The sequence below is a fragment of the Oryzias latipes genome, chromosome 22, assembly GCF_053564925.1.
Source record: "Oryzias latipes strain Hd-rR chromosome 22, Olatipes_Hd-rR_3.1".
Classification (NCBI taxonomy): domain Eukaryota; kingdom Metazoa; phylum Chordata; class Actinopteri; order Beloniformes; family Adrianichthyidae; genus Oryzias; species Oryzias latipes.
The window spans coordinates 3607904-3632701 of NC_136258.1; the positions used below are offsets into that span (position 1 = coordinate 3607904).

Below are 24798 nucleotides of genomic sequence, written 5' to 3' on the forward strand. Positions count from 1 at the left end.
ACAAGATGACAAACTCTCTCCACTTGGAGCTCCATGCAAGATCTAACCTAGTGCGGTCAAATGATCTAGAGAGAATGGTGAAGAAACAGCCCACAACTACACAGGGGAACTGGTCAATGATCTTAAGAGAACTGGAACCACAGTAACATCATGCTTTTGGAACTGCTTTTCTTCAAATAGGGACAGGATGACTGATCGGTGTAAAGGGAAGGATGAATAAGGTCATGTTTGGTGAGATTATGGACAAAAACCTCCTTCCATCAGTAAGAGCATTGACGATAAAACATAGCTAGTTCTTCCAGCATGACAATGAACGCCAAGACATCACTCTGGCAAAAAAGGAACAGCTACATAAAAAAATCATTTCAAGGTTCTGGAGAGTTCTAGCCAGTCTCTGAACCTAAATCCAATAGAGAATCTGTAGAGGGAGTTGAAAGTCTGCGTTTTCCAGCGACAACCCATAAATGGCGTATACTTACTTATACTTATATAGCGCTTTCTACCTTCTTTCGAAGGCCCAAAGCGCTTTACAGTCACAGTCCCATTCACCCATGCACACACACACATTCACGCACTGGTAACGGCTCCGCTGCCAAACACTGGCGCCAACCTCCCACCAGAGGCAAGGTGGGGTTCAGTGTCTTGCCCAAGGACACTTCGACACATGGGCGTGCAAGGCGGGAATCGAACCTGTAATCTTACGATCATGGGTCGACCGCCCTGCCGCTGCACCACGGCCGCCCCATAAAGATTGCTATTGAGAAGATGTGCATGGAGGAAAGGACCAAAATAATAGCCAAATTGTGCACAAAACCTGGTGAAGATTTACAGGTAAATAAATTGTCTCTGTCATCGCCAGCAACACAAATCAAACTAATCATTTTAACTGAAACAACATGCAGAATCAAATACTTTTGTGCCGCACTGAAAGTGCCAACATGAGTATTGTCATAAGGGCCGACACGTATTCCAACAGGAGTGCTGACATGGACATGGGGATGAACATGGGCACTGACATAGGAACAGACTTCAATGCTAACATAAGCACTAACATATTGGCTGACACGAGCGTTGGCATAAAGGCAGATATATGCGCAGAGTCAGCGTATACATTACCACAGAAACAAGCTTATAGGAACACAGAACTTAGCAAGTTGAAAGCAAGGCAAGCTAAAATCTTTGATGACAGTGTGCACTAATGTCACCTTTGACAAAAAGGCCTGAGCGCCAAGGAATCATTGGAAAATGCAGTTGCAGGCCCGTTGCCATGCAGAGCGTGACAATACAGTGGACGTTTGAAAGTTTAATGCGATTACCATACATTAAAACAGAACTGAGGTCAGATAAAACATGCAGCACCTTTCTGAGCTTCACTCCTCGCTGCGTGGTCAAGAGGGTGATAGGAGGGTAAGAGGAAGGGGGAAAGTGTGTCAGAGAATAACATGCCGGAGGTGATAGAGTGTGGTGCGGGTTATCCGATGGAGAATGTACTACAGAGTACCACGGGTTTGAATGTTTTAGCTAAATCTGGGCTGCTCAGTTGTAGTTCTTGAGATGTACCACCCTGCCTGTTTTTACGGTGTCTACCCTTTTTGCTGCTGATTACCAGGATCAGGTGTGCTTAGTCAATCAGAACATGGAATTACTGAATCAGCGATTCATCAGAAAGGTGAAAGGAAGCACTAGAAAACTGGATGGTGTGCTAGATCTCAAGGACCAGAAATAAGCAGCTTTGAAAAACAAAAGCAGAAGCAATTACTTTCAAATATTTTTCTGAAATTTGCATTCATGTTTTCCCTTAATTTTCCTTATAAAATTTTAACCCTTGTGCTATCCTAATACCCCACCCTTCCATCGACGTGTTATCCCTACCATGACAAAGGTGGATAAAGGTGGAAAGATTTCATGTAATCCATGGACACCGGTGAAGATCACAAATCACTGAAGAAAAAAGGTTCAGAGCACTGTCTAGTGGGTCTACACGACCCAACTCCCAACGTTAAAGTGCCTAGGATAGCACAAGGGTTAAGGGTCACACAGCAGCAGGTATTGTTGGTAAACACTGTCCTCTGCTGGACAATGCACAAACTGCTATTAATAATAAACCATGATCTAAATAAAATAAAGAAGCTTTAAGAGCTTGACCTTTAAATTATACGAATGCAAGTATTGATCTAATTGATGTAATCTGTAAAAATGTCCAAAGGATGTCTGCACAACATTTAATTTGGACATTTAAATTAAAAATCAAAATCTGATTTAAATAAGAAATCATTTGCATTTCCTCCTATATATTTTAATCTGACAGCACTAAACATGTCATTGTCTGCACACTAGTGTGTTGGCGCTGTGAATGTTCTGAGACAGTCATGCATCTGATATATACTCACCAGTTTGGCAGACTTGGTTGTCTCCAAGATCTCTGAAAATACAAAAAGAAGAAAAAAAGAAAACAAGTGTCTGTAGTTATGTTTACTGTTAATAAAAGTTGTTTAGCTCTTGAAGTTATTTAAGAGTTAGTTTCAGTTGGTAACACTTATTTTCTGGTAGTTACAGTTAGTTTCAGGGATTCACAGTTAGTTTCAATTGGTAACAGTTATTTTCAGGTGGTAAAAGTTTGTTTCAGTTCGTTACAAATTGTTTCAGTTGGTGGCAGTTAATTTTAAGTTGGTAACAGTTAGTTTGTGTTGGTTATGGTTAAGTTCCGTTTGTGGCAGTTTTTTTTTTTTGTGTAAGTAATAGTTATTTTCAGTTGGTGGTAGTTGGTTTCAGTTAGTAACAGTTATTTCAGTTAATAACCGTAAGTTCCATTTGGTGGCAGTTGGGTACTGTTAGTTTTAGTTGGTGGCAGTTATTTTTAGTTTGTGGCAATTGGTTTCAGTTGCTGGCAGTTTTAGTTTTTTCAGTGGCAGTTATTTTCAATTGTGAACAGTTGATTCAGTTGGTGGCGGTTGGTTTCAGTTGATAAATTATTTTCAATTGGGTACAGTTAGTTTAAGTTGGGTACAGTTATTTTCAGTTTGTGGTAGCTGAGTTTAAGTTTGTAACAGTTAGTTTAAGTTTTGGCAGGTGGCTTCAGTTGGTAACAGTTATTTTCAGTTAGAGGCAATCGGTTTCAGTGGGTAACAATTAGTTTTAGATTGTGGCAGTTTGTTTTAGTTGGGTACCGTTAGTTTCAGTTGGTAAAAGTTATTTTCAGTTGGTGGCAGTTTGTCTCAGTTGGTAGCAGTTATTGTCATTTGGTGGCAGTCATGTCAGTTGGTAACAGTTATTTTCTGTTGGTGGCAGTAAGTTTTAGTTTATTTCAGGTTTTAGCTGTTCGAGTGTTCTCCTATTATGATAGAAAAGGTTTTTAAGATAAGGGTTTTTCAAATCTTTGTATTTAAAACCAGTTTACAGCTAAGATCTTTTTCTTTGTTTTTTTTTGTGTGTGTGTCTGAAGTGTTTTTCCTGAATTTTCCCTACCATGTGGGACAGGGAGCACACAATCCACACCTATGACACTGAAACAATTGATCTGGGTCATTGTTATAAGGTCAACTGTAATGACCATACATCTGTGAGAGGATCTGTGGTTTAAATGATCATTGATCCTCTAGTGCAGGGGTCGGCAACCTTTTTTACTCAAAGAGCCATTTGGGACCGCCCCTAATGAAAAGAAAGCACCCGGAGCCACAACCCGTTTTGACATCATTATATATATTATGCATGTATATATTATAATATTATATCAAGGGTGCTCATTATGTTGATCTTCAAGGACATGAGTGTAGATCGCGGGCCAGAAAAGATAAAAAAAAGTACTTCTTAAAAATCCACCAGCCAATCAAAATCCTCACTGAGAAGTACGGGACTTGATTGACATGTAGATTGGCCAATCGGACATCCTCTTAAACATACATCACTGCAAATGCACATTTTGTTCTTAAAAGGATGATACCGCGGCCGCGTTGGGAGGAGCCACCAGCTGAAGTTCTGGTCTGATCGCTACATGGAGCGATGTGTTTGTGAATGCATGGTAGACACTGAGAATGTGGAGAGATCAGGATTATTATTTTGAAGAGTTCTACTTGGTAATCATGTTTCCATTTTTGAGTTCATAAAATCATCCCAGAGAAAGTCTCTGCTTCAACTCCTGCAGGGAAAGCTGCGTTTCAATCTGACGCCCGTGTTTGCATCTCTCTGACAGAGTTTGAAGCCAAAGCCCCTCCTCCGCCTCTTTACCTGCTTTTCCTCTCTACCTGTTCACCTGTTCACATCCTCTGCAGCTGAGAGTTGTTTCCCCCCGCGCTCCTCAGTGTGTCCTACACAGAGAGCGCAAAATACGGTAGTCGGGATAGTCGCTCCAGAGCAGCACAAGGATGAAAGAGCCGGATGCAGGTTATAGCGGGGATAGAGCGGGTTAAGCAATGAATGGAAGAAGGCGGCCTGCTGAAGAAATATTCAATAGTGTACACATTTTATTATTAGTCTGAACTATCTTTTATTTAGAAAAAATCTTTTATTTTGATAAATCAGTCCAGTGCGAAAAAAACCATCAACAAAAGTTATGTTGGGCGGTTTTTGGCTGGGTCTCGCGGTTTTCAGATGACTTTTGGGCTGGAAAACTGTGACTCTATCTGGCAACGCTGGCGCAAACTCTCTGTCATCTGTTGCTCTCTGCCCCGCAGCTCGTCAAGTTCCCGGCAGAAGATCACTCCGGACCGCGTGTGTCCTCCTGCTATCAGCTCTGCAGTTCTCGCCCGATAAATACGAGCTCATTTAGGAAGCTGGTTTTGACGTGGTACGCGCTTCGTACGGAGCCAGCAGATGAAAAAACTAAAATAAAATTTAATGATTATAAAATACTCATTATTTTATCCAAAGTCACAGGGAGCCACAACAAAAGAATGAAAGAGCCACATGAGGCTCCGGAGCCATGGGTTGCCGACCCCTGCTCTAGTGTAATGATTCAAGAATATGCTACTTTTTTCTAAGCTCTCGTGTCTGGACTAATGTTTTCAGCACATTGGCTTAAAGACTGTAAAATATGTTTGGTAAACTTTAAAATTTGGCAGATTGCTCATTTGAATCACGGGTCACATTATCACATTAGGGCTCTCACCTTTTTTGAGGACCCTGCTGGAACTTGGTTCAGGAGTATCTGGAGATGTGGTGTCGGCAGTGTCATCCACCAGCTGGATCTGATATGTACAGATAAAAAGTCACTTGAAACTTGCAGACAGACTCAGTGATGGTTCAGCTTATTCACTATATGAGGGAACTGGACTGAGAAACTCCTCCCTCGTTGAGTTCCAAACAGGAAGTACCCATTGGTTCTAAGAAGCCAAAATCCTGTAGACTTCTATGGAGAAATAAACAGCCAACACTTAGTCATTGTACTTGGCAGGATTACCATTCTTGCTCTGTTACCTTTTTTTTAAAAACATTTTCTTGCTAATCCTTTTTTTTAATGCCAAGAATGTTAATGTTGCTTAAAGTGCTAAGTGCACCATCAACTATCTCAGAAAAACACATTGCTCAAGATGTTAATTAAGCTAACAATGCTAATATTGCTAAAAGTGCTAGCCGTAATGCTCAGTAAGAACGACGAACTGTAAAAACAATGTGGTCTTGCTGTCCATGACTGCTGCAGGAAATACATCGGTCCAACAATGTATTTAGTCAGCCACCAGTTGGTGGCTTACAATAGTTGGGTATAGTGTTTTTTCTGGGCTTCATTCATTGCCACATCACGGAAAACATGGATGATGTTGAGGAAGGAGCTTGGGTTTATACGTTTTCCAGAGCTCTACTGAGGTGCAAGTAGGCACGTTGCCGTGTCTGGGTTCACCAGATCCTTCAGTCTCTTCCAGTGCACTTCACTCCTGCAGTGGGAGCTGCTCCTGGGTCACGGCTGTTTCAAACGTTACTTCCGTCTGTGCCCCAGTTTGAGCATTAATCCGAGAGGGGAAAAGTCAAAATGAAAAACTGTAGCAAACCAACTGGGGCAATCTCGGGCAACCCCGTGGCCCCAGCGGGTTCAGAAAATGGATGGAAGTTCAGGACAAAAATCCTCGCATTGAGCAGCCATATTGGATTTATTTTTCTACCCTTTGATCAAGTCACTGAAAATGTCACATGCTTAAAGCTGAGTCCTTGTTTGGTTGACGCGCCTATACTTCGCCGTGCTCCACCCATGCCCAAATCGCATCACAGGACCTCAGATCACTTCTGTAGATTGACTCAACATTAAAAATATACACCACTCGACGCGGGTCACGTCCAGTATGAATGCAGTATTAGTCTTCATAAGGTTTTCACAAACTGTTGTTGGAATTTTGGCCCATTCCTCCATGCTGATCTCCTTTAGAGCAGTGATGTTTTGGGGCTGTTGCTGGGCAACACAAACTTTTGCCTCCCTACAAAGATTTTCTGTGGGGTTGGGTTCTAGAGACTGACTAGGCCACTCCAGAACATTGAAATGCTTCTTAGCCACGTTTCACCTTCAGTGCCCTGGCTGATGGAAGGAGGTTTTCACATAAAATCTGAGGATTCATGGCCCCATTCATTCTTTCCTTTAAATGGATCAGTCGTCCTGATCCCTTTGATGAAAAACAGACGCAAAGCATGATGAATCCACCCCCATGCTTTACAGTAGGTATGGTGTTCTTTGGATACAACTCAGTATTCTTTCTCCTCCAAACACGACGAATAGAGTTCTTACCAAAAAGTTATATTTTAGTGGAGTTTGGAGTGTGACTGTTTGAGGTAGTGGACAGTTCAAACAGGTGCCATTAATGCAGGTAAGGAGTGGAGGACAGAGGATTCTCTTACAGAAGAAGTCACAGTTCTGTTAGTCAGAAATCTTGCTTGTTTGTAGGTGACCAAATGAGCGACCTTGGTCACCTTTCAGGCAGATTACTCTAGAAGTGTTTTACTCGTTTACTCCCCTAGGGCAGTTCAGTTAATCAACTCACCTGTTTAGCATCCTATTTAAGTCCAGGTGGGCAGTTTTTCACTCTCTTCCTTTACTGCAAGCGCTGCATTTGTCGCCGGTTCTCCACGCTCGCTGTTCCCTTCTCATTTTCAGCGTCATGATGTCTTCCCCCCGTTCTTTTCGGATTGATGATCCCCCTTCTTCTGGTGTGGGAGCGTCCGTCTCCCCGCGTCTGTCCCTCCTTTTTTCAGCTGTTCAACAGGTGGTGTCTCGGCCCCCGGCTCATCTTTCGCTGCCGCGGTTCTCCAGCGAGTATCTGCAGAGGGAGCATCCTGCAGTATTCGGGTTGTCAGTGGCGTTCCATCGGTAGATGTATTGGCCTTCTTGAGTGCCGTGATCACCGGAATCTCTTGGTGAGCGGCGTGCTGCCATCTTTCGTGCTTCTGTGTTGAGGTTTTTCCGAGTTGTGGCTCTTTCTGGTTCCTGCTCGACCCGCTCATCGGTGACGTCACGCCCCTAAGGACCCTGGGATTTGCAGTTCTTTTTGTTAAAAGTACCTAGTGCATTTTCTTAAAAACCTGGTTCATTCTGTGCTGGCCTTGTTGTGGTGGGTCTATGTTTTTGTTTCTTTTCTGTTAAAGCCGTGTACATTTAATAGTTAACCTGCATTTTGGATTGGTCATCTATGGACCTGTCCCATCTGTGGACATTTTACTTATCGTTGGTCTCTTTATGCAGCATCTGTGGCTGCTTTTCTCATTTTAATTCGGTCCGGAGACAGAAACCTTGTGTCGTCACGACTGCATGCTCACATGTCTGGTTCTGCTCCACCGTTTCTCCCTTGGGGCCGGCTGGTTGTGGACAGCCACCCTGTTCTGTGTTCCCCATGGGTCCTGCCCTTGCCTTCAGGGAACTAACTTCAGCCCCCTTATGAATGTGTCAGTTTTGTACGTGGCCCTGTCTTCTCAACCTCACAGATATTTTGTTATTTTCTCTCTGGTTGGTTTATTTATGGCTGGTTTGTTGGGGGCTTTATGATGGACTCTTTCCAGGGCCCCATTTTTTCCCGTTTTTTGAGTCAGCCCTAAGGTGGCCACTCGGACGTTTTAATGTTTGACGCGATTATGTGACAACTGTCGGCGCCTCGGTTCATCCATTTTGGGCATCAGCAGCCTAAAGGCCCGTAAACACCAGGACGAATATTCGCCAGGCGTTATTCGCCAGCGTTTTTCGCCACGTTTTTTGTGTTCACACCCAGGCGATTTTCGCTGACGATGAGCCGAGCGAACATGCAATTTCATTCCCTGACATTAGATGGCGCCTAATGTAAACAGAAATACTCCTGTACACAAGGTGGCGCTGCGCAACTTTACGCTTCTTAAAGTTGCTTTTCAATCAGAAGAAAAGAGCAAGTATTTACGCGCTTGTCAGAATCATACAAAGAAAACATGAATATTTCAAGCACCAGTAGCTCCAACTGGTGCTTGGTTCGGGGATATTTTAGAATGTCCGTCATTATTTCTTCGCGGCAGTGTAGACGCTACTTGGCGTCTATCTTCTTCGCTGGTATGTGTGCTCAGCAAGGCAGTTTTGTGTTTGAGCGCCCCCAAGTCGTGTTTAACTGTAACTTCAGAAGCTCCAGACACGTGTGCAAAAGCGCCATTCTCATTGGTCGAATAGATTTCGACGCGAGGCGTCAAAAAAAAAAAACTAACGTTTTTTCGCGTCGGTGTGCACACTCTCATTGGTGCCCTTTGTTTAGTCGCGAGGCGTTAAACGTCGGCGAAAATTGCCGGCGAAATTCGTCCCAGTGAGAACGGGCCTTAATTCCTCGTGATCCTTCCGGTTTTTGTTTTTGCACTTCGGCTGACCTTGCCATCTCCATGATTATTTCACCGGACGCAGTGCATGGCTGGGGAGGCGGATTTGTTGATGTTCCTACTGTTCTGCCTCTCCATCCCTCCCAGTGGCGTCTTCTGGCTTAGGTGGCGCTCAAAGTGTTATGTAGCAGTTTACCTTTCGGCTGTCGTATCAGTCATGTTTTTTACTTCATTTCTCGGAAGCCCTGCGCTGGACTTGGTGTAATCCTATGGGCACCCCTTTGTTTTGCATCTTCTCGATGTTTTCTCGGTGTTCTATTTTCCTCCTTGTTACCGGTCTTTTGCGACTCCGTGGTCGCGACTTGTTTTCGAATCTAGGTTTCCGCTTTATTTAAGTAAGACGTATGGTCGTCCGACCATCTGGATTAATTTCTGCCGTGGATCTCTGGTTTATTGATGCATGCATGCCTCTCTGCCACTATGTCATCCCTCGCGTTTTTGCAGCACATCGTTTATTTGATCTTTGGTTGTATAAATAAGAATTTGTCGCCGTTGGACCACCTGAATTTTGCTATGTGCATTATTCCCCATGGTCATCCGTTATCTTGTTTTTTTGTTCTGGGTAGTTCAGTCCTGGACCTCCGTGTTCCTCCTGTTCTGGATGTTTCAGTCTTGCTTTCTGTTCTCTACTTCTCGATGCTGGGAGTGGTTTTGTTATGACGATGACTGTTTCAGGTCTTCGGTCTCCCTCCACTTGTTTTCTGAGACTGCGCCTCCATTGGTTTTGGGGACATTTTTTATGAAGACTGGTTTATGAATGTCCGGCCGCCGGAAATTTAGGTCGTTAACCCAAATCTACAGCTCTGATGGTCATTCATGGATCATGTGGTTCTGAGAGAATTTAGCCGTGGATTATTTCAAAGATTGTGTTTTAAGAAGTGCGATGATAAATAGTTATATGCGTCATCGTTTGACATGGTCTAGTGTTAAATAACTTTACATTACGAGCTAATTTTATCCTGGCTGTAGAAACTATATCACTGACACTCTCTAGCTTCAGTTCCAAGAGTAAAAATTTGTGTCGCAAACCAGTCCTCAGTCTGCCCTGTTTTCAAGCAGATGACCCTATCCATTTAGAGACTTGTTGTCATCTGCCTCTGAAATGCATGAAGTTCAGCCCAGCTAAAATATTATCAAAACCTACGATCCCTCAACGATCTCATTTGTTCTTCTTTCGCAGTATCCAGACACCCCTTTGCTAAGTAATATTTAAGTTATCTGTGCTCTTGTTGTCCATCTATTTGAGAACCACAGATATCAAGAACAAAGCATCAAATCCAGCCGAGCTGCTGTCCATTGCTACGTGAGATGTCGACCTTCCTCATCTACGAATCTCCTTGCTCCTTGGATACCCTTCCATTCCCCTGCTCCTTGATGGCTTTCTGAAGGTGCGTCCCTCCGGAAATGACAAAGATTACTTCTCTTACCATTGGTGCATATATAATGTTTTTTTTGGTGTTAAGATTACTTGCAGGTGCCATATTTCACTGTCGATTCTCTGTTAGAATCCATGGTTCTGGTGGTTTTCTATAGTGCGATGAATACAAAAATAGGACCTTCTCCTTAAACTCACTACTTGATTTCACTTTCTCCGATTTGTTTTTTAAAAGCACTCTTATTCCCTTTGTCTCATGCATTCTAAAAACTGATCAGTTTCTAAGTTATGTATATATATATATATATATATATATATATATATATATATATATACATTGCCAAGACTAATACTGCTTTTTCTTTATCTATGCATCGCTTCCTGAGCCTGCGACCCCCAACTCCCCGGTCAGCACTTCTGTTTCCGGCGGATGATATCATTGCCCCTGCTCTCCTTGTTCTGGTGCCACAACGACGACTGCACTCCACGTACCTATTTTTGCACTGAAAGTGATGGGGAGGTGGACCCCCTCTGCGTTCCAATGAGACTTTTGATCTGAATCAACCAATATGTTCACGGCAGAATGAATGTAAATTCTTGGATTTAGATGTTTGAAAACTATATTTGCCAGGTGGAAGCCTTAAATTTAGGATGTTCTTAAGTTTGTATTATAGTATGCAAGGGAGCTCAAATTTGGAGGTTTCTTAAGCTTGTATTCTATGCCAGATGGAAGCATCGAAATTATGGCTGTTAAGCTCGTTCTTAATTCTTAGAAAGAAACTTCGAATTAATAGATGTTACTAAGCTCGTATAATTATGCCCGATGGAAAAAGGTTTATTGCCGGTAAGCTCATTTGTTCAATGGAAGCATTGAATTAATCGATGTTACTTAAGCATGTCATTGTATGCAAGTGGAAGCATCGGATTGGATGTTAAGTTAGTGTTATCTTACAGGTTGGTCCATGGTGGTTCAAATATTACTTCCCTACAGCGTTTTGCGGACATGGGCTCTATGTTAAATTTTCTTGGCTCTTTTCTCTTTTATCTAGGTAGTATGTTCCCTTCATAGCGCTGTACTCGAATGGGAGCGGCCCAACCGTCAAAGGTGCCGGGTCACACATAGCAGTTCCACTAGATAGTGTGTTCCCTTCGTGGCCCTATACTCGAACAGGAGCGGCCGTACGGTCAAAGGTGCCGGGTCACACATAGCAGTCATACTTGTAAGTCTGAATATGGAATGCCGCCGAAGCATACTTCATCTTATTACACACTGATTATACATTTACATTTTCTTCATCCTTGATGATCTTTGGTGTTGGGGGTAGTTATTACCCAAAAGTTTTATGGAAATCTCGTCTCATGGAATTGTACGGAGCCTTATGCCAGACGAAAAGAATGTGAATGCCAAACGAAAAGAATGTGAATGCCAACTTAACCCTTTGATGCGCAACACATCCACACCCCCTCTAATACGCAACATGGGTCTAAAGTGACCCGCATTCATTTTCTATGTAAGTTTATGATGGCTGAGTTTTTATTTTGTAGTATCTTTTAAAATATACATATTTATTTCTGGTGAATATTCCAAGTATTCATTACATATCTTGCTTTTTATTAACCCAGAATACTATTTACATTGTTCCTTTCATACTTAATGGATAATAATGGTTTTTACAACAAATTTACATCCACTGATCAAAAACGACCCAGTCATTCAAGTGTGATTTTAATCAAATTACTTAATACTATTATAATAACATTTGATTTGAAGTACGGTAATATTTTTGCACTGAGTTGGGCCAAACATTTATTTCTTTAATTGAAACATGGTTATTTTTATTTTGTAACGCATACTTCTGACAACATAACATGTCTAATAATCTGAATGGTATCAGTATTTTAACAACTTTAAACTGCTGTCAAATATCTGTTTAACTATTTGCGACCTTCGTTTTTACATGCTCACAAATTATAATGTGATATTTGTTCTCTGCACAAAGATCTGGTGCAGTGAGAACACCAGCTTTTTGACTTTTCTGTCTTAGGAAACTTGGCAGATCGCACACATCTTCCTCTTCCTTTGACCCTCCTGTCTGATGCTCTCTTCAGGCTGGATGGTGGCTCTGTTTGTTTTTTAAACCCACATTTTCCCATTGCTTGAAAATACTAATAATAATGGATTGAATTAATCTGCACTTTTACACGCGCTCAAAGTTCTTACAATATGTCCATTATTGATTCACTCTTCATTCATGTAGCTACTGTTGTAGCCACAGCTGCCCTGGGGCAGACTGACATAGGTGTAGCGGCCATTTGGCACCTATGGTCCCTCTGACCATCACCGGGATCATTCATGCTCATTCACACACCAGTGGAGCTACAATGGAGGCAAGGAGGGTGAAGTGTCTTGCCCAAGGACACGACAGTTGACTGGGGGAGAGCAGGGATTAAACCACCGATCCTCCGATCATTGGCTGACTTGCTCAACCACCTGAGCCACTGCTGCCCAAACATGCTTTTGGAGTTGGGGTGTGCCCTCAATGTGCCTCTTCAAATGTGGCATTTGAAGAGGGACTATTTTCTTCATCCCGCTCCCACCCGCATCCGCTGAATTTCTGACCAATCCCGCCCGCTCCCGCAACGTATGCGTTACACTCCCGCCCGCACCCGCAATATGTATGTCCACTCCCGCCCGCACCCGCAAAACTCATAGAATTTAGTCCCGCACAGTAATAGAGATGCATTGATTTTGTATCGTCTCCCGTCCCGCAGGAACAACACGTATTTGTATTGATTTTACTAAAGCCTCATCTTTTCATGCATTCCTCTTTTGTGTAATTTGCAACTTAATTATTAAATATATTTCACAAATCCTTTTCGGTTAAAATTGTGCGTGTGTGCGCGCGCAGACAGACGGCCTGAAGCACACTCTTAGTAAGAGGCGGGGCGGGGCGTTGCACACCCCCAACAACAGGTTAGATGACAGAGGCCATTGGGCGTCTCTACCTGGTGCCTTCACGGAGCTTTAGTACATAAGAATCCAACAGCCGCACAGCCTAATGTAGTACGCTAATATATATTCATGAGGTATTCATGGCAGCACTGATCCCGCAGGGTTTTTTTTTGCCTCCTGCCCGCAGCACAATTCAAACCGCCCAATCCCGCGAGATTTGGGTTGGCCCAATCCCAATACAGCCCTCTACCATGGGCCACCTCTGTGTTCTCCACTGGCATGAATAGTTTCTGATCATTTGATCAATTGTGTCCACACCTCATTTTGATTTGTTATAGTACTGGATCACTTCTGGTTTCTTCTTCTGACTGTTGTCATCCACCGCTTTGTTATAATGCATGGTGCTCAAGAGGCACAAAAAAACAAGACATTTTGAACATATATGGAGGAATAAATGATTAAATGTAATTTATTTCAAAGTTATGTTGTGTAAATACTGACCCATATGAGAAATAACATAGAAAATGAATGTGGGTCATTTTGTACCCATGTTGCGCATTAGAGGGGTAGTGATACAAAAACAGTTTTAACCCTTGTGCTATCTTAGGTGACCCCACCCTCACATTGACGTGTTCTCCCTACCATGACAAAGGTGGAAAGATTTCATGTAATCCATGGACACCAGTGAAGATCACAGATCATTGAAGAATAAAGGGTCAGAGCACTGTGGGTCTAGATTACCCAACTCCCAATGGTAAAGTGCCTTGGATAGCACAATGGTTAATTAAAAAATTAATAAATGAAAAATATAAGATAATCATGTGTGATGGTCTAAAACAAGTTAATTGAGGAATACGTTGACTGCTGAATGACAATATTAATTTATTGCAAAGATTTTCCCGGGTTCCGGGATGTGGGTTTTTGTTCAGTTTTGATTCCATTTGGAGGCATTGGTTAACAGTTTTTGCTTCACTTTTTAGACTTGGTTGGCCGTTTATCTTTGTGGACCATAACATTGGCCTTTGTAGTTGGTGTTCTGTTGGCTTTGGGAACAAGAGCATTTTTAAAGGGCAGTTGTTGTCTGAGCAGGAGTGCTCCAACCCTCAGGCAGACTTTGGCTGGAGGCATCAGTTGGAGGTGGTGTAGGCGATGGTGTGGGAGTGCAGGCTGCTGCAGCTGTTGCCAATGCTACTAACCCCTCTCGGGCGGAGGCAGGTACTGTGGTTCCTGCTGCCATAGCTGGTTAAGGGGGGAGCAGACCCAACTCTTGTGTTCCAGACTGGGGTTGCCACGGAGGAGCTCTACTGCCCATCCAGTGTGAGTAAACACCGCGCTCTTGATTAAGTCACTTTGAATTTGTATTGGCACTTTTTGAGTGCATTAAGGCCTGTGTGTCCTGACCAAAACCTTTGAAGTCAGTGCTTAAGCACATTGCCAACATTTCGTAGGACACAAACTGTTAACCAAACTTGTGTTGAATTTTGTTTGGTGCACCACATTAGTTGTGTAGTTAATTTTGACTAGTTTGTTTTGTGTGACTAGTTAAAGACTAGTTTTGACGGGTGCGTGTCTTGCGGGGCGCGCACCCCTAGTTGACGGGTGCGTGTTTTGCGGGATGCGCACCTCGAGTTGACGGGTGCGTGTCTTGTGGGGCGTGCACCCCGAGTTTGCCGGGTGCGTGTTCTGCGGGGCGCGCACCCCGAGTTGACGGGTGCGTGTCTTGTGGGGCGTGCACCCCGAGTTTGCCAGGTGCGTGTTCTGCGGGGCGCGCACCCCGAGTTGACGGGTGCGTGTTCTGCGGGGCGCGCACCCCGAGTTGACGGGTGCGTGTTCTGCGGGGCGCGCACCCCGAGTTGACGGGTGCGTGTTCTGCGGGGCGCGCACCCCGAGTTGACGGGTGCGTGTTCAGAGGGGCACCCACCCCGAGTTTGACGGTCGCATGCCTAGAGGGGTACGCGTCCCGAGTGGACGGTCGCGTGCCCAGAGGTGTACGCGACCTGAGTTTGTGTGATGTGTCTTATGTGGTCAATTAGTTTGTGTGGTGTGCTGTGAGAGCTACCACTGTGTGTGTGTGTGTGCGCTTTACTTAGGGTAACAACTTCTTTTTGAAAGAAGTTTTATCTTGGGTAGGGGGGTGTTACGGCTGTGGCCGTATTTGATTTTGTTTTGTTTGTTTGTTCTGTGTTTTGTGTATTTTTGTATCAGAGTGGGACTTCTGTGTTTTGTGGATCTTTGTTTGTATGTCTATGATTATTTGCAGGTGTGGTGCTGAGAAGGGTGTGGCCTCCAATTGGTCCAGAGCTGGTGGAGGCAGCCTTAAAAGCACCATTTGGATATGAGGTGCCGTGTAGGACATTATTCAGAATTAGCATTCACATACACATGTGAAATCTCTTACACACACTAGTGAAATGCTTGTATACATACAACTGAAAATGTATTCATTCACATACACATGTGAAATCTCTCACATACACATGTGAAATCTCTCACATACACATGTGAAATGCTCTCACACACACTACTGAAAATGCTCTCACATACACATGTGAAATGCTCTCACACACACTACTGAAAATGCTCTCACATACACATGTGAAATGCTCTCACACACACTACTGAAATCCTCTCACACACACTACTGAAATCCTCTCACACACACTACTGAAATCCTCTCACACACACTACTGAAATCCTCTCACACACACTACTGAAATCCTCTCACACACACTACTGAAATCCTCTCACACACACTACTGAAATCCTCTCACACACACTACTGAAATCCTCTCACACACACTACTGAAATTTTCGACAGAAACGGAAGGCATTTCAGTAGAAACGGAAGTTGGCTGATTATCGCGAGATAATCATTCATCTGAATCATTCGAAAATGGCAGCCGGTTGCGCAAGGAAAACCAACGAAACGTGTAAGTATATTAAAAAATATCCAGTATCTGTTGTAAAATATATTTGTAAATACTTAAGATGATGTGTTTAATATGTTATATTCCTCAATCAACAACCTAGATTGTTTTGAAGCTCATCAATTTTAGTAATGCTAAAGCTAACGCTAACGCGAATTAGCGCCGAAGGCTAAAAACAAACGCTAGATATTACATCAAAAAGCAGTGACTTCTAACCGTAGTCACAAGTTATTAACACATGTTTTAAATGTGTTCATATATGTAGGGACAGACGAGGATGAGGAAAATCCGATCCATTTGCGGATGGAGAAAGATAGCCTGTTTGTTTTCAAGCTAGCTCGTGCCAGATGGGTAGAGACACATGATCAGATTTGACTTCATTTTAATAAACGGTTAATCGTTGTCGTACTGGGTTAAAGGTTTATGTTAAAGACCCAGAAGAGAGAGGAGGAAAGGGCTAGAAGGGAGGAACAGCGACAGGACAGTCTGTTAAGTTTACTTGAGTTGAAATTATTGTTCTAAAATGTAATGCAGCCATTGTTTTTCCAATTTGTTTAATAAATGTATGAACAAAAATGAATAATTTACATGTATTATTTAAATCTGAGCTATTTTTAACAATCTTAAAAGGATTTTCATATAAATATCAGATGTACATATTTAGAATTTCGTTTTATATGTTAATATTTATTTTTATACATGTTAACAATAATCCTGGTCTTCTAGAGTCATGTGTGTCACAGTTGGAGCTGAAAGGAAAGCAAAGATTTGTCCTTGCAGACAGACGTGACTCTGCTCGTCCTGCATGTTCCTGGTGTTTTCCTGCTGTGGCTCAACATCTGTGGCTAAGCAGTCGCCTTTGCTGATGCACAGAATGTGCAGAATTGAACTGCAGGCAATGATTTTCATTGCAAAGGTTGGTTTTACTTCCAGTGCCCCCAGAAATATTGCTTTCCTCCTCATCTTTATCATGCCAAATGCTCTCTTCACAACAGAGCGTGTTCTGGAGTGGTTCTGGTTGTAACTGCCTCAATGGCATTCCTCATGGGTTCCCTGTAGGGTGTCAGCAGCATGATGGGATGTGCAATGCAGGGATACCCACCATCACCCAAAAGGATCCTTCAGGTGGGTTTGTTTGATTTACATAAATTGGGCTTTTACGTAGAACCCGTGAATCATGGATTGATCCTGGATTCTCAACAAAAATATCTATAAATTTGGCATTAGAGTCACATACAGCATGCATTTTAATGGAATAAAAAAGCTTCCTGTTAAAATAACAAGCTGCATTTTCTTTTAGGGCCTTTATTCTTATGTGGCAGCCATCAATGCTCCTTGTGACCCTTTGGAAGGAGAAAGACCAAGCGAGCTGCTAAAATCCAGAGGCGACTTATGGTAGTTCATTCCCACTGGGAAGCTGGGTGACCCTGCTCATCAGCTGGAGGATGCGGTCTGCCGTCCTGTGGACAACATCGCTCACGGTGGACCGTGGCATGTCAAAGACTCTGGCTACCACACTGTAAGATGTTCCACACGCCAGCCAGAAAAGAAACACCAGGACGTCAGTCTCCTGTGACCCCCCAGAGTGTGAGGAACCCGAAGCTGATGCTTCAGGACCATCGACCCAGATGCTCGATGGTCCTGCGGGTCAACCGAAAATCCAGTCTTGTGTCGGACTGACCGTCAGCGTAAAGGGCCAGGACAGACACCTTTGTGTTGGTAAAGCAGTAGAGACGTGGAAGACCCTGGAAAATGCAACATTAATTATTTCATTGAGGAAATTAAATCACATTTTTTAATGTTTCTATTTATTTTGATGTCTTACATTTTAGATTATGAAGTATTTATTAATTCTGGAAAATCTCGTGGTTTTTATTTGGCTGGGTTTTTGGATTTTCATTTAAACTTTTAAAAATGAAAGTTTTTGTTTTGTTTTTGTTTAAAACAAGTGATATGGTTTGACTCTGAATAAAAAATTCTAAACTTTGAACTCACAAGTGTTTCATGTAATTGGACTACACAACTCACTTGAAAAAGAATGTTAAACTCTTACCCAGCAGACTGTGTAACCTTGAGCATGATTAGTAACAAAGTTTAAGTTAAAGTTTAGGTTTATCTAAAAAAAAAGCTTTAAGTTTAACTCACAAGTTATTCTGTCTGGTCAGGGCATCCAGAGGAAATCTTCTGAGATGTCTGCTTGTCCTTGCCGTCCTGTGATGCTGCATATCTGCTCGTTTTCAGTTTGATCTCACGAAAAACGGTTGAATTATTGCCAGGAACACGGACAGATTCATTTTCAAAGCCATTTTCAGTAAGGTGTAAGAAAAATACAGAAAAAAATGCCTCCTTGCAAGAGCCCGTTAATCGTTCAGCGGCACAAAAACAAAATAAATATTGGCATGAAAAAATAACTTGGGGGTTTATTTATGAACAAATACATTAAATCAACACCAAAGTGTTTGTAATTTAATTATTTATAAATCAGTCACGTTTTCCATGATCAGAACACAGCAAATTCATAAATAGTCTTTGTAAAATGTTCATATTTATTATGTTTTTACTCTAACAAATAAGTGTCATTCTCCGCGTTAAATAGGAGTAGTTCGCCTCCAGACCAGGTGGTGGCGGTAATGCGCCACTTTGTTTCCGTGTCAAGCGCGTTATGAACAACACCCAAAAGAAAAAAGTACTGAGCACGGGTGTCTGAATTGCTTTTTAATTCAGAGAACTATATAGAACTATATAGTTCTGCACTATATAGGGTTTTAGTAGTTAGGGATCAGGGCAGGAATTCGGACACAGGTTCATTTCCACTGAAATGCCTTCAGTCGACCAACTTCGTTTCTAACAATAAAGTAAAAAAAAAAACGTTTCTACTGAAATGCCTTCCGTTTCTATTGAAATTTTCACATGTGTATGTGAGAGGATTTTGGATAGTGTGTGTGAGAGCATTTTCACATGTGTATGTGAGAGCATTTTCAGTAGTGTGTGTGAGAGCATTTTCATTAGTGTATGTGAGAGCATTTTCAGTAGTGTGTGTGAGAGCATTTCACATGTGTAAGTGAGAGCATTTTCAGTAGTGTGTGTGAGAGCATTTCACATGTGTATGTGAGAGATTTCACATGTGTATGTGAGAGATTTCACATGTGTATGTGAATGCTAATTCTGAATAATGTCCTACACGGCACCTCATATTTGGACATCTAGCCGGTGAGAAGGGAGCCTTGCTGCAACAGCCTCCACTGCAGCTTGGCCCTCTTCTCCATTTTGTTTTTTATTTTACCTCTTGTTTAGTTGTGTGTTGCAATTTTGTATTTTGTATTATTAGTTCTTATTTGTATTGTCTGTGCCATCTCTGATTAGTCTTTTGGTTTATAGTTATGTTAAGTGAAGCTGTAGGGGTGAACCGCCATTTTCTTTAGTACATGTTTTCTCCTGTTTTTGTTAGGTTAGGGAGGTTAGTGTTTTGTCTTTGATTTCCCTTTCTTTCTTTTGCAGGTAAGATTACATGTTTCAGTTAGTTGGGGTTTTGTTTGTTATTTTGGCCTTGGTTCACCCTGAAGCCTTTTAGCTTCACTTTTAGTTCTTGTTGGTTGTTTATTTGTAAATAAATTTGTCATATTGTTATGGAGACATTCGTTTGGTGTCTTTTTTTACAGTTAAATTATTAGCCAAAACTTTACTTTTTTTATATTATGCGTGCTCGGTGCCCCTAGACACAAAGGGGGCGTAACAATCAAAAATAAAATCTCAGCCGGGTCACTTTTGACCCATGTTGCGCATCAAAGGGAATGTGAATGCCAAAACTAAAAGAATGTGAAAATAAATTTTACTGCATGAGTTTTCTGACTGAAATACTTATTTTCCACCATGATTTACAAATAAATTCTTTACAAATCAGACAATGTGATTTTTGGGATTTCTTCACATTTTGTCTTATAGTGTAGGTATACCTATGATGAAAATTGCAGGCGTCTCTCATCTTTTTAAGAGGGAGATCTGGCTGGCTAAATACTGTTTTGCCCCACTGTAATTATTTTGTCTTGACAGACGTTACGATTTTTGAGATTTCTTTCCTCTTTGGCCTGTTTAATTACTAGCACATTTTAAAAAGAAGACATAAAAATTTAATGTGTGAGATACAATTAAGCTTCACAAAAGTGTATTTAAAGCTAAACTGTCTACGTTTATTCAATTTTTTATTTCAATTAATCAACTTTTTTTTTTATTCTCAAAGACTGCTGGCACCATTACCAGATTCCTGTTAAAGACTCAAAAATTGAATATTTGTCTAATGTCATTGATAGAAATAGCCATCATCCAAGTCTGTTATTTAAAACCATTGACTCTGTTCTCAGCACCCCACAGTCTATTGGTCAGGAACCATCATCTGAATTTTTAAACAATTTCTTACATTTTTTACTGATAAAGGTAATAACATAAAAGCAAACATCTCAACTCCCACTTGCAAATCCAATGAGTCTGTTTCACCCTCAGCTGTACTTGAGCGGTTTGAGTCTGTGAGTCTGTCCTCTTTGGCAGAAATTGTCAGCCAATCCAAGCCCTAAGGCTCTCCTCTAAACATTGTGCCCTTTCATTTCTTTAAACACATTTTTCCCAGTATTGGTCAGTCCTGGCTTTCAATAACCAAAGTCTGTCATCTGGTGTGGTACCTTTGAGTTTTAAACATTCCGTTGTTCAAGCCCTGCGTAACCCTTGTGCGATCTTAGATGACCCACCCTTGCATTGACGTGTTCTCCCTACCATGACAAAGGTGGATAAAGGTGGAAAGATTTCATGTAATCCATGGACACCAGTGAAGATCACAAATCATTGAAGAAAAAAGGTTCAGAGCACTGTCTAGTGGGTCTAGATGACCCAACTCCCAACGTTAAAGTGCCTAGGATAGCACAAGGGTTAAGAAACCAGGACGATGCAGTGTTGGCTAATTTTAGGCCTATCTCTAAGCTTCATTTTTTATCAAATGTTTTGGAGAGGGTCGTCTACACACAGTTCCAATCTTTTCTGGTCAGAAACAATGTCCTGGAGGTTTACCAATCAGGCTTTAAAAGCCTTCACAGTAAAGAAACTGCTCTGACAGCATGCGGGACAACTGATGTAGGAGAACATGTGGTCCTTGTCCTACTGTAAGTAAGTAAGTAAGGAAATTTTATTTGTACAGCACCTTTCACAGACAAAAGTCACAAGGTGCTTCACAGGTTAAAATATGTATATATAGACTTGTAAAAAACATAAAAACATAAAAGATATAAAGCATAAACCACGTAAAACAATCATCTCAAGCCCAGCCCAATAAAAGCAGTTTCAGTTAAAATGCTTTGCAAAAATAAAAGGTTTTTAGTTTACTTTTAAAAGAATTCACTGAGTCCAGGGAACGTAGGGACAATGGAAGTTCAGTCCAGAGTTTGGGAGCAACAGCCTGGAAGGATCTGTCTCCTCTAGTCCGGAACCGTGTGCGAGGGACCATCAACAGGTTCTGATCCGCAGACCTCAGTGCACGAGATGGTCTGAGGGGGGGGCGATCAAATCCGAAACATATGGAGGAGCTTGAGAATGAAGGGCCCTAAAAGTCAAAACTAAGATTTTGTATTGATAACGGTAAGCAACCGGGAGCAAATGAAGAGCTTTGAGGATAGGGGAGATGTGATCTCTAAAATTTTACTGTTCAGGCTTAGTGACGTGGTAGGGCTCTGTGGTACTGCTCTTAACTAGTTCAGATCATATCTGGAAGACAGAACCGTGAGTGTGATCTTATCTGGATATACATCTGTCCCAGCACCTCTGTCTTGTGGGGTTCCTCAGGTCTCAATTTTAGGACCTCTTCTCTTTTCCTTACACCTCCTTCCACTGGGCTCCATCATGAGAAAACATGGAGTATTTCATTGTTATGCTGATGATAGTCAGATATGTTCCCATTAACAAGAAAGTTTCCTCTTTAACACCACTCCTGTCCACATGACAATAAAGAACGATGGCCCGAAGCTTTCTGAGTTTTAATGTCCAAAAAACAGAAGCAGCTCCTGTGACCTCTCCAAGGTGAATTTATGTCCCTTGGCTCCACATTTAATTCACCTTATTGGGGGTCACCCAGTTGTCCCTCACATCTGCAGCTTGTTCAAAACGCTGCTGCTCGTGTCGGAGCGCGAAAGAGAGACCACATCACACCAGTTCTGGATTCCCTACACTAGCTACCTTTTGTTTTTAGAGTTCACTTTAAGGTTCTCTTATGTAAGGGTTAATGGCCGACGAAGTGTACGGTTACTACTTTTTAACGCACGCCGTGGAAGCCTGAACCGTCCGACGCGAAGCGGAGGACGGTTGCTTCCGCGAAGTGCGTTAAAAAGTAGTAACCGCACACTTCGAAGGCCATTAACCCGCTTATACCATGGTCACTTACAAAAGCAATACATATTAACCAGGTTTTAGTCCTTAATTCTTGTTTTTTTTTCGATTTGGATCACTTTTCTCATAAACAAGGTACTATATGTTACGTGATGCGGCGCATTGCGCCGCATCACGTAACATATAGTACATATATATAACATATAGTCCGCGTTGCGCAGCACCACCGCTGCAGTCAAGATTCGGCGATATATATATATGCTGATCGTCCCGATGGGTTGAATAAAGCATCAATTCAGAGGGAAAGTTAATCGCTTACCGCTTGTTTTTGCCCAGATGATGAAGCAAAAGGTTGTTTTACAGAAGCCGGCGCAGTGATACAAATCATTTAAGCTAGCCGACCGGAACTTCTTTTTTCACCGTGCGGTTATCAGGTTTTAACGCATACCCAGCAGCCAATCAGAATCGAGTATTCAACCGGACCATGGTATAATGGTTTTTAAATCATTGATTGGTCTCGCCCTACCTTACCTCACTGAGCTTCTCTCACCATACACTCCAGCCCAGTGTCTCAGTTCAGCGGATCAGCTTCTCTTTGAGATACAAAGGTCTAAAATGAAGTGTAGAGGGGAACAAGCCTTTTCTATCAGTGCTCCGAAGCTTTGGAACACTTTGCTGCTAAATAGTAGACAAGCATCTTCACTGTCCATTTTTAAAACTTGACTTATGACTCATTTTTTTAGCCAAGCTTTTAGACATATGTGATATTTTGCTCTGTAATCTTAAACTCAAGTTTTATTATGTTTAGCTATTAATGTACAGCACTTTGTTCAATTTTATTTGTTTTAATGCGCTTTAAAATTAAAATTGATTGATTGCCTTTTCAGTTTTCACACCAGATTTGGTTTAAATACTAACAGACAAAACATCAAAAGTTCTGCAATAAAAAAATACTTTGCTGCTCTGCATCCATGTTGTAAGTGTCTGTCCCTCATACAGTAAATAGATTCTTAGGGCGTGGCGAGCTGTAGTCACCTGGGACTGTCGAACAAAGATGCCATGATTCTCCTCGCAGGTGAAATAGCGCTTGCCCTGCACCGTGCCGTCGTTCTTTCCTTTGGGCTCGTCCAGGATGATCCCCACCCATTTTCCAGAGGCGAATAGGGTGGTGCCGATGTAGGCCACCGTCCCGTGCTGGCTTTTTCCAATCACCTCCACCAGAGAGCCCACCTTGAGGGGCCGCCCGCCCCCGTCCGAGCTCATCCTGCTGCTGCCACTGCTGGTGGTCTGAAAATATATGAAAACTTTGTTGAACCATGACAACAACCAACCTCAATACATTGTATATGTGGAAATCGTTGATCTTCCCTGCAGACACTGTGAGGTTTCTTAGCTCTCAGTTTGTTGTCACCTAAGCTGTTTTTGTAGAAAGTCATTTTAAACCCACCCCTGCATGTTATGTTTTGATCTTGTTTAAGTGCTGTCATGCTTATGCTATGTTGGAGTATAAGACAATGACGTATTTCTGATGTCAGTATCTGTCCTGCTTCTCTGGGTCTTCCACTCTCTATGGCTTCTGCCTCTGTGAACAACACAACCTGAGAGCCATGAAATGCTATTTTTATGACACATGATTCCTTCTGAAGTGTTTGTTCAGAAGAACACTAGATCCAAGTGATGCACACAGAAGCTGGTTCAGACTGTGGGAGCTCAGACATTGCTGCTCCTTCTTTCTGTGTGCCATCAGAAACCTGGCGAGGCTTCCTGGTGCCAGAGTGATGCTTGAGGTAAAACTGCAGTTTAAAATATTCATTCATTCTGAACTTGATGCAGCATTTAGTAGCCTAATATTCTGCTTAACCTAATTTAGAGCATGGTGTCCTAGAAGTGACTCAGCAGAAATACTCTGAGAAAAGTGGCATCACTAAGGGCTATCTTTGATGCTTTCAAAGATAAACCTCTGAAGACCGCAGCAGCACAGAGGCAGAAAACATCAACATTGACAATTAAAATATGATTCTTTTTAGGAAAAGATAAAAACATTACAAATGTAAACATGTCTGAGGAACAAACTTCTCAAACATGGTAGATCTTTGCTAAGAACAGCTAATGTGATGCAAGAGCGGAGATGCACATAAGTCCATCTTTGCAAGTCCATCAAATCAGAAGCCTTTACATTTATGTTCAAGTAAAATCTGAAGTCTATGGTGACAAATCCAAGTCTCATGTCTGAAACATATAGTGAAAAAATAAACATTTCTCACCATAAAAAAAAACAAATTTAAGTAACTGTGGGGACACAAAAACAGCTGTTTCTGTTTTCTCAGTTCCAGAGCTGAAGCACATATATTTTACACCTAACACCAATTCTCTGGATAATA

At 42.0% G+C, this 24798-nt stretch overlaps 1 protein-coding gene and 1 long non-coding RNA gene across 22 annotated transcripts in view; one reads left to right on the forward strand and one right to left on the reverse strand.

Annotated features, from left to right (window-relative positions):
* The window catches only part of dctn1b (dynactin 1b), a 59373-nt gene that overhangs the window by 28679 nt on the left and 5896 nt on the right, over window positions 1–24798 (reverse strand). For 6 of the 21 annotated variants that reach the window (XM_078940555.1, XM_023951332.2, XM_023951330.2 and 3 more), the window contains exons 2-4: window positions 23453–23704; window positions 5105–5183; window positions 2391–2422 (exon numbers count right to left, since the gene is read on the reverse strand). In XM_078940555.1, coding sequence (XP_078796681.1) covers window positions 2391–2422; window positions 5105–5183; window positions 23453–23704 — 363 coding nt within the window. Of the gene's footprint in view, window positions 1–1359; window positions 1381–2390; window positions 2423–5104; window positions 5184–23452; window positions 23705–24798 lie in introns of all 21 variants that reach the window. The other 15 variants (XM_078940566.1, XM_078940565.1, XM_078940563.1 and 12 more) reach the window with 3 other exon arrangements.
* Window positions 16789–17546, forward strand: LOC105357000 (uncharacterized). Its single transcript, XR_013653117.1, has 3 exons — window positions 16789–16970; window positions 17050–17179; window positions 17355–17546. It is a non-coding gene; the product is annotated as an uncharacterized LOC105357000 (long non-coding RNA).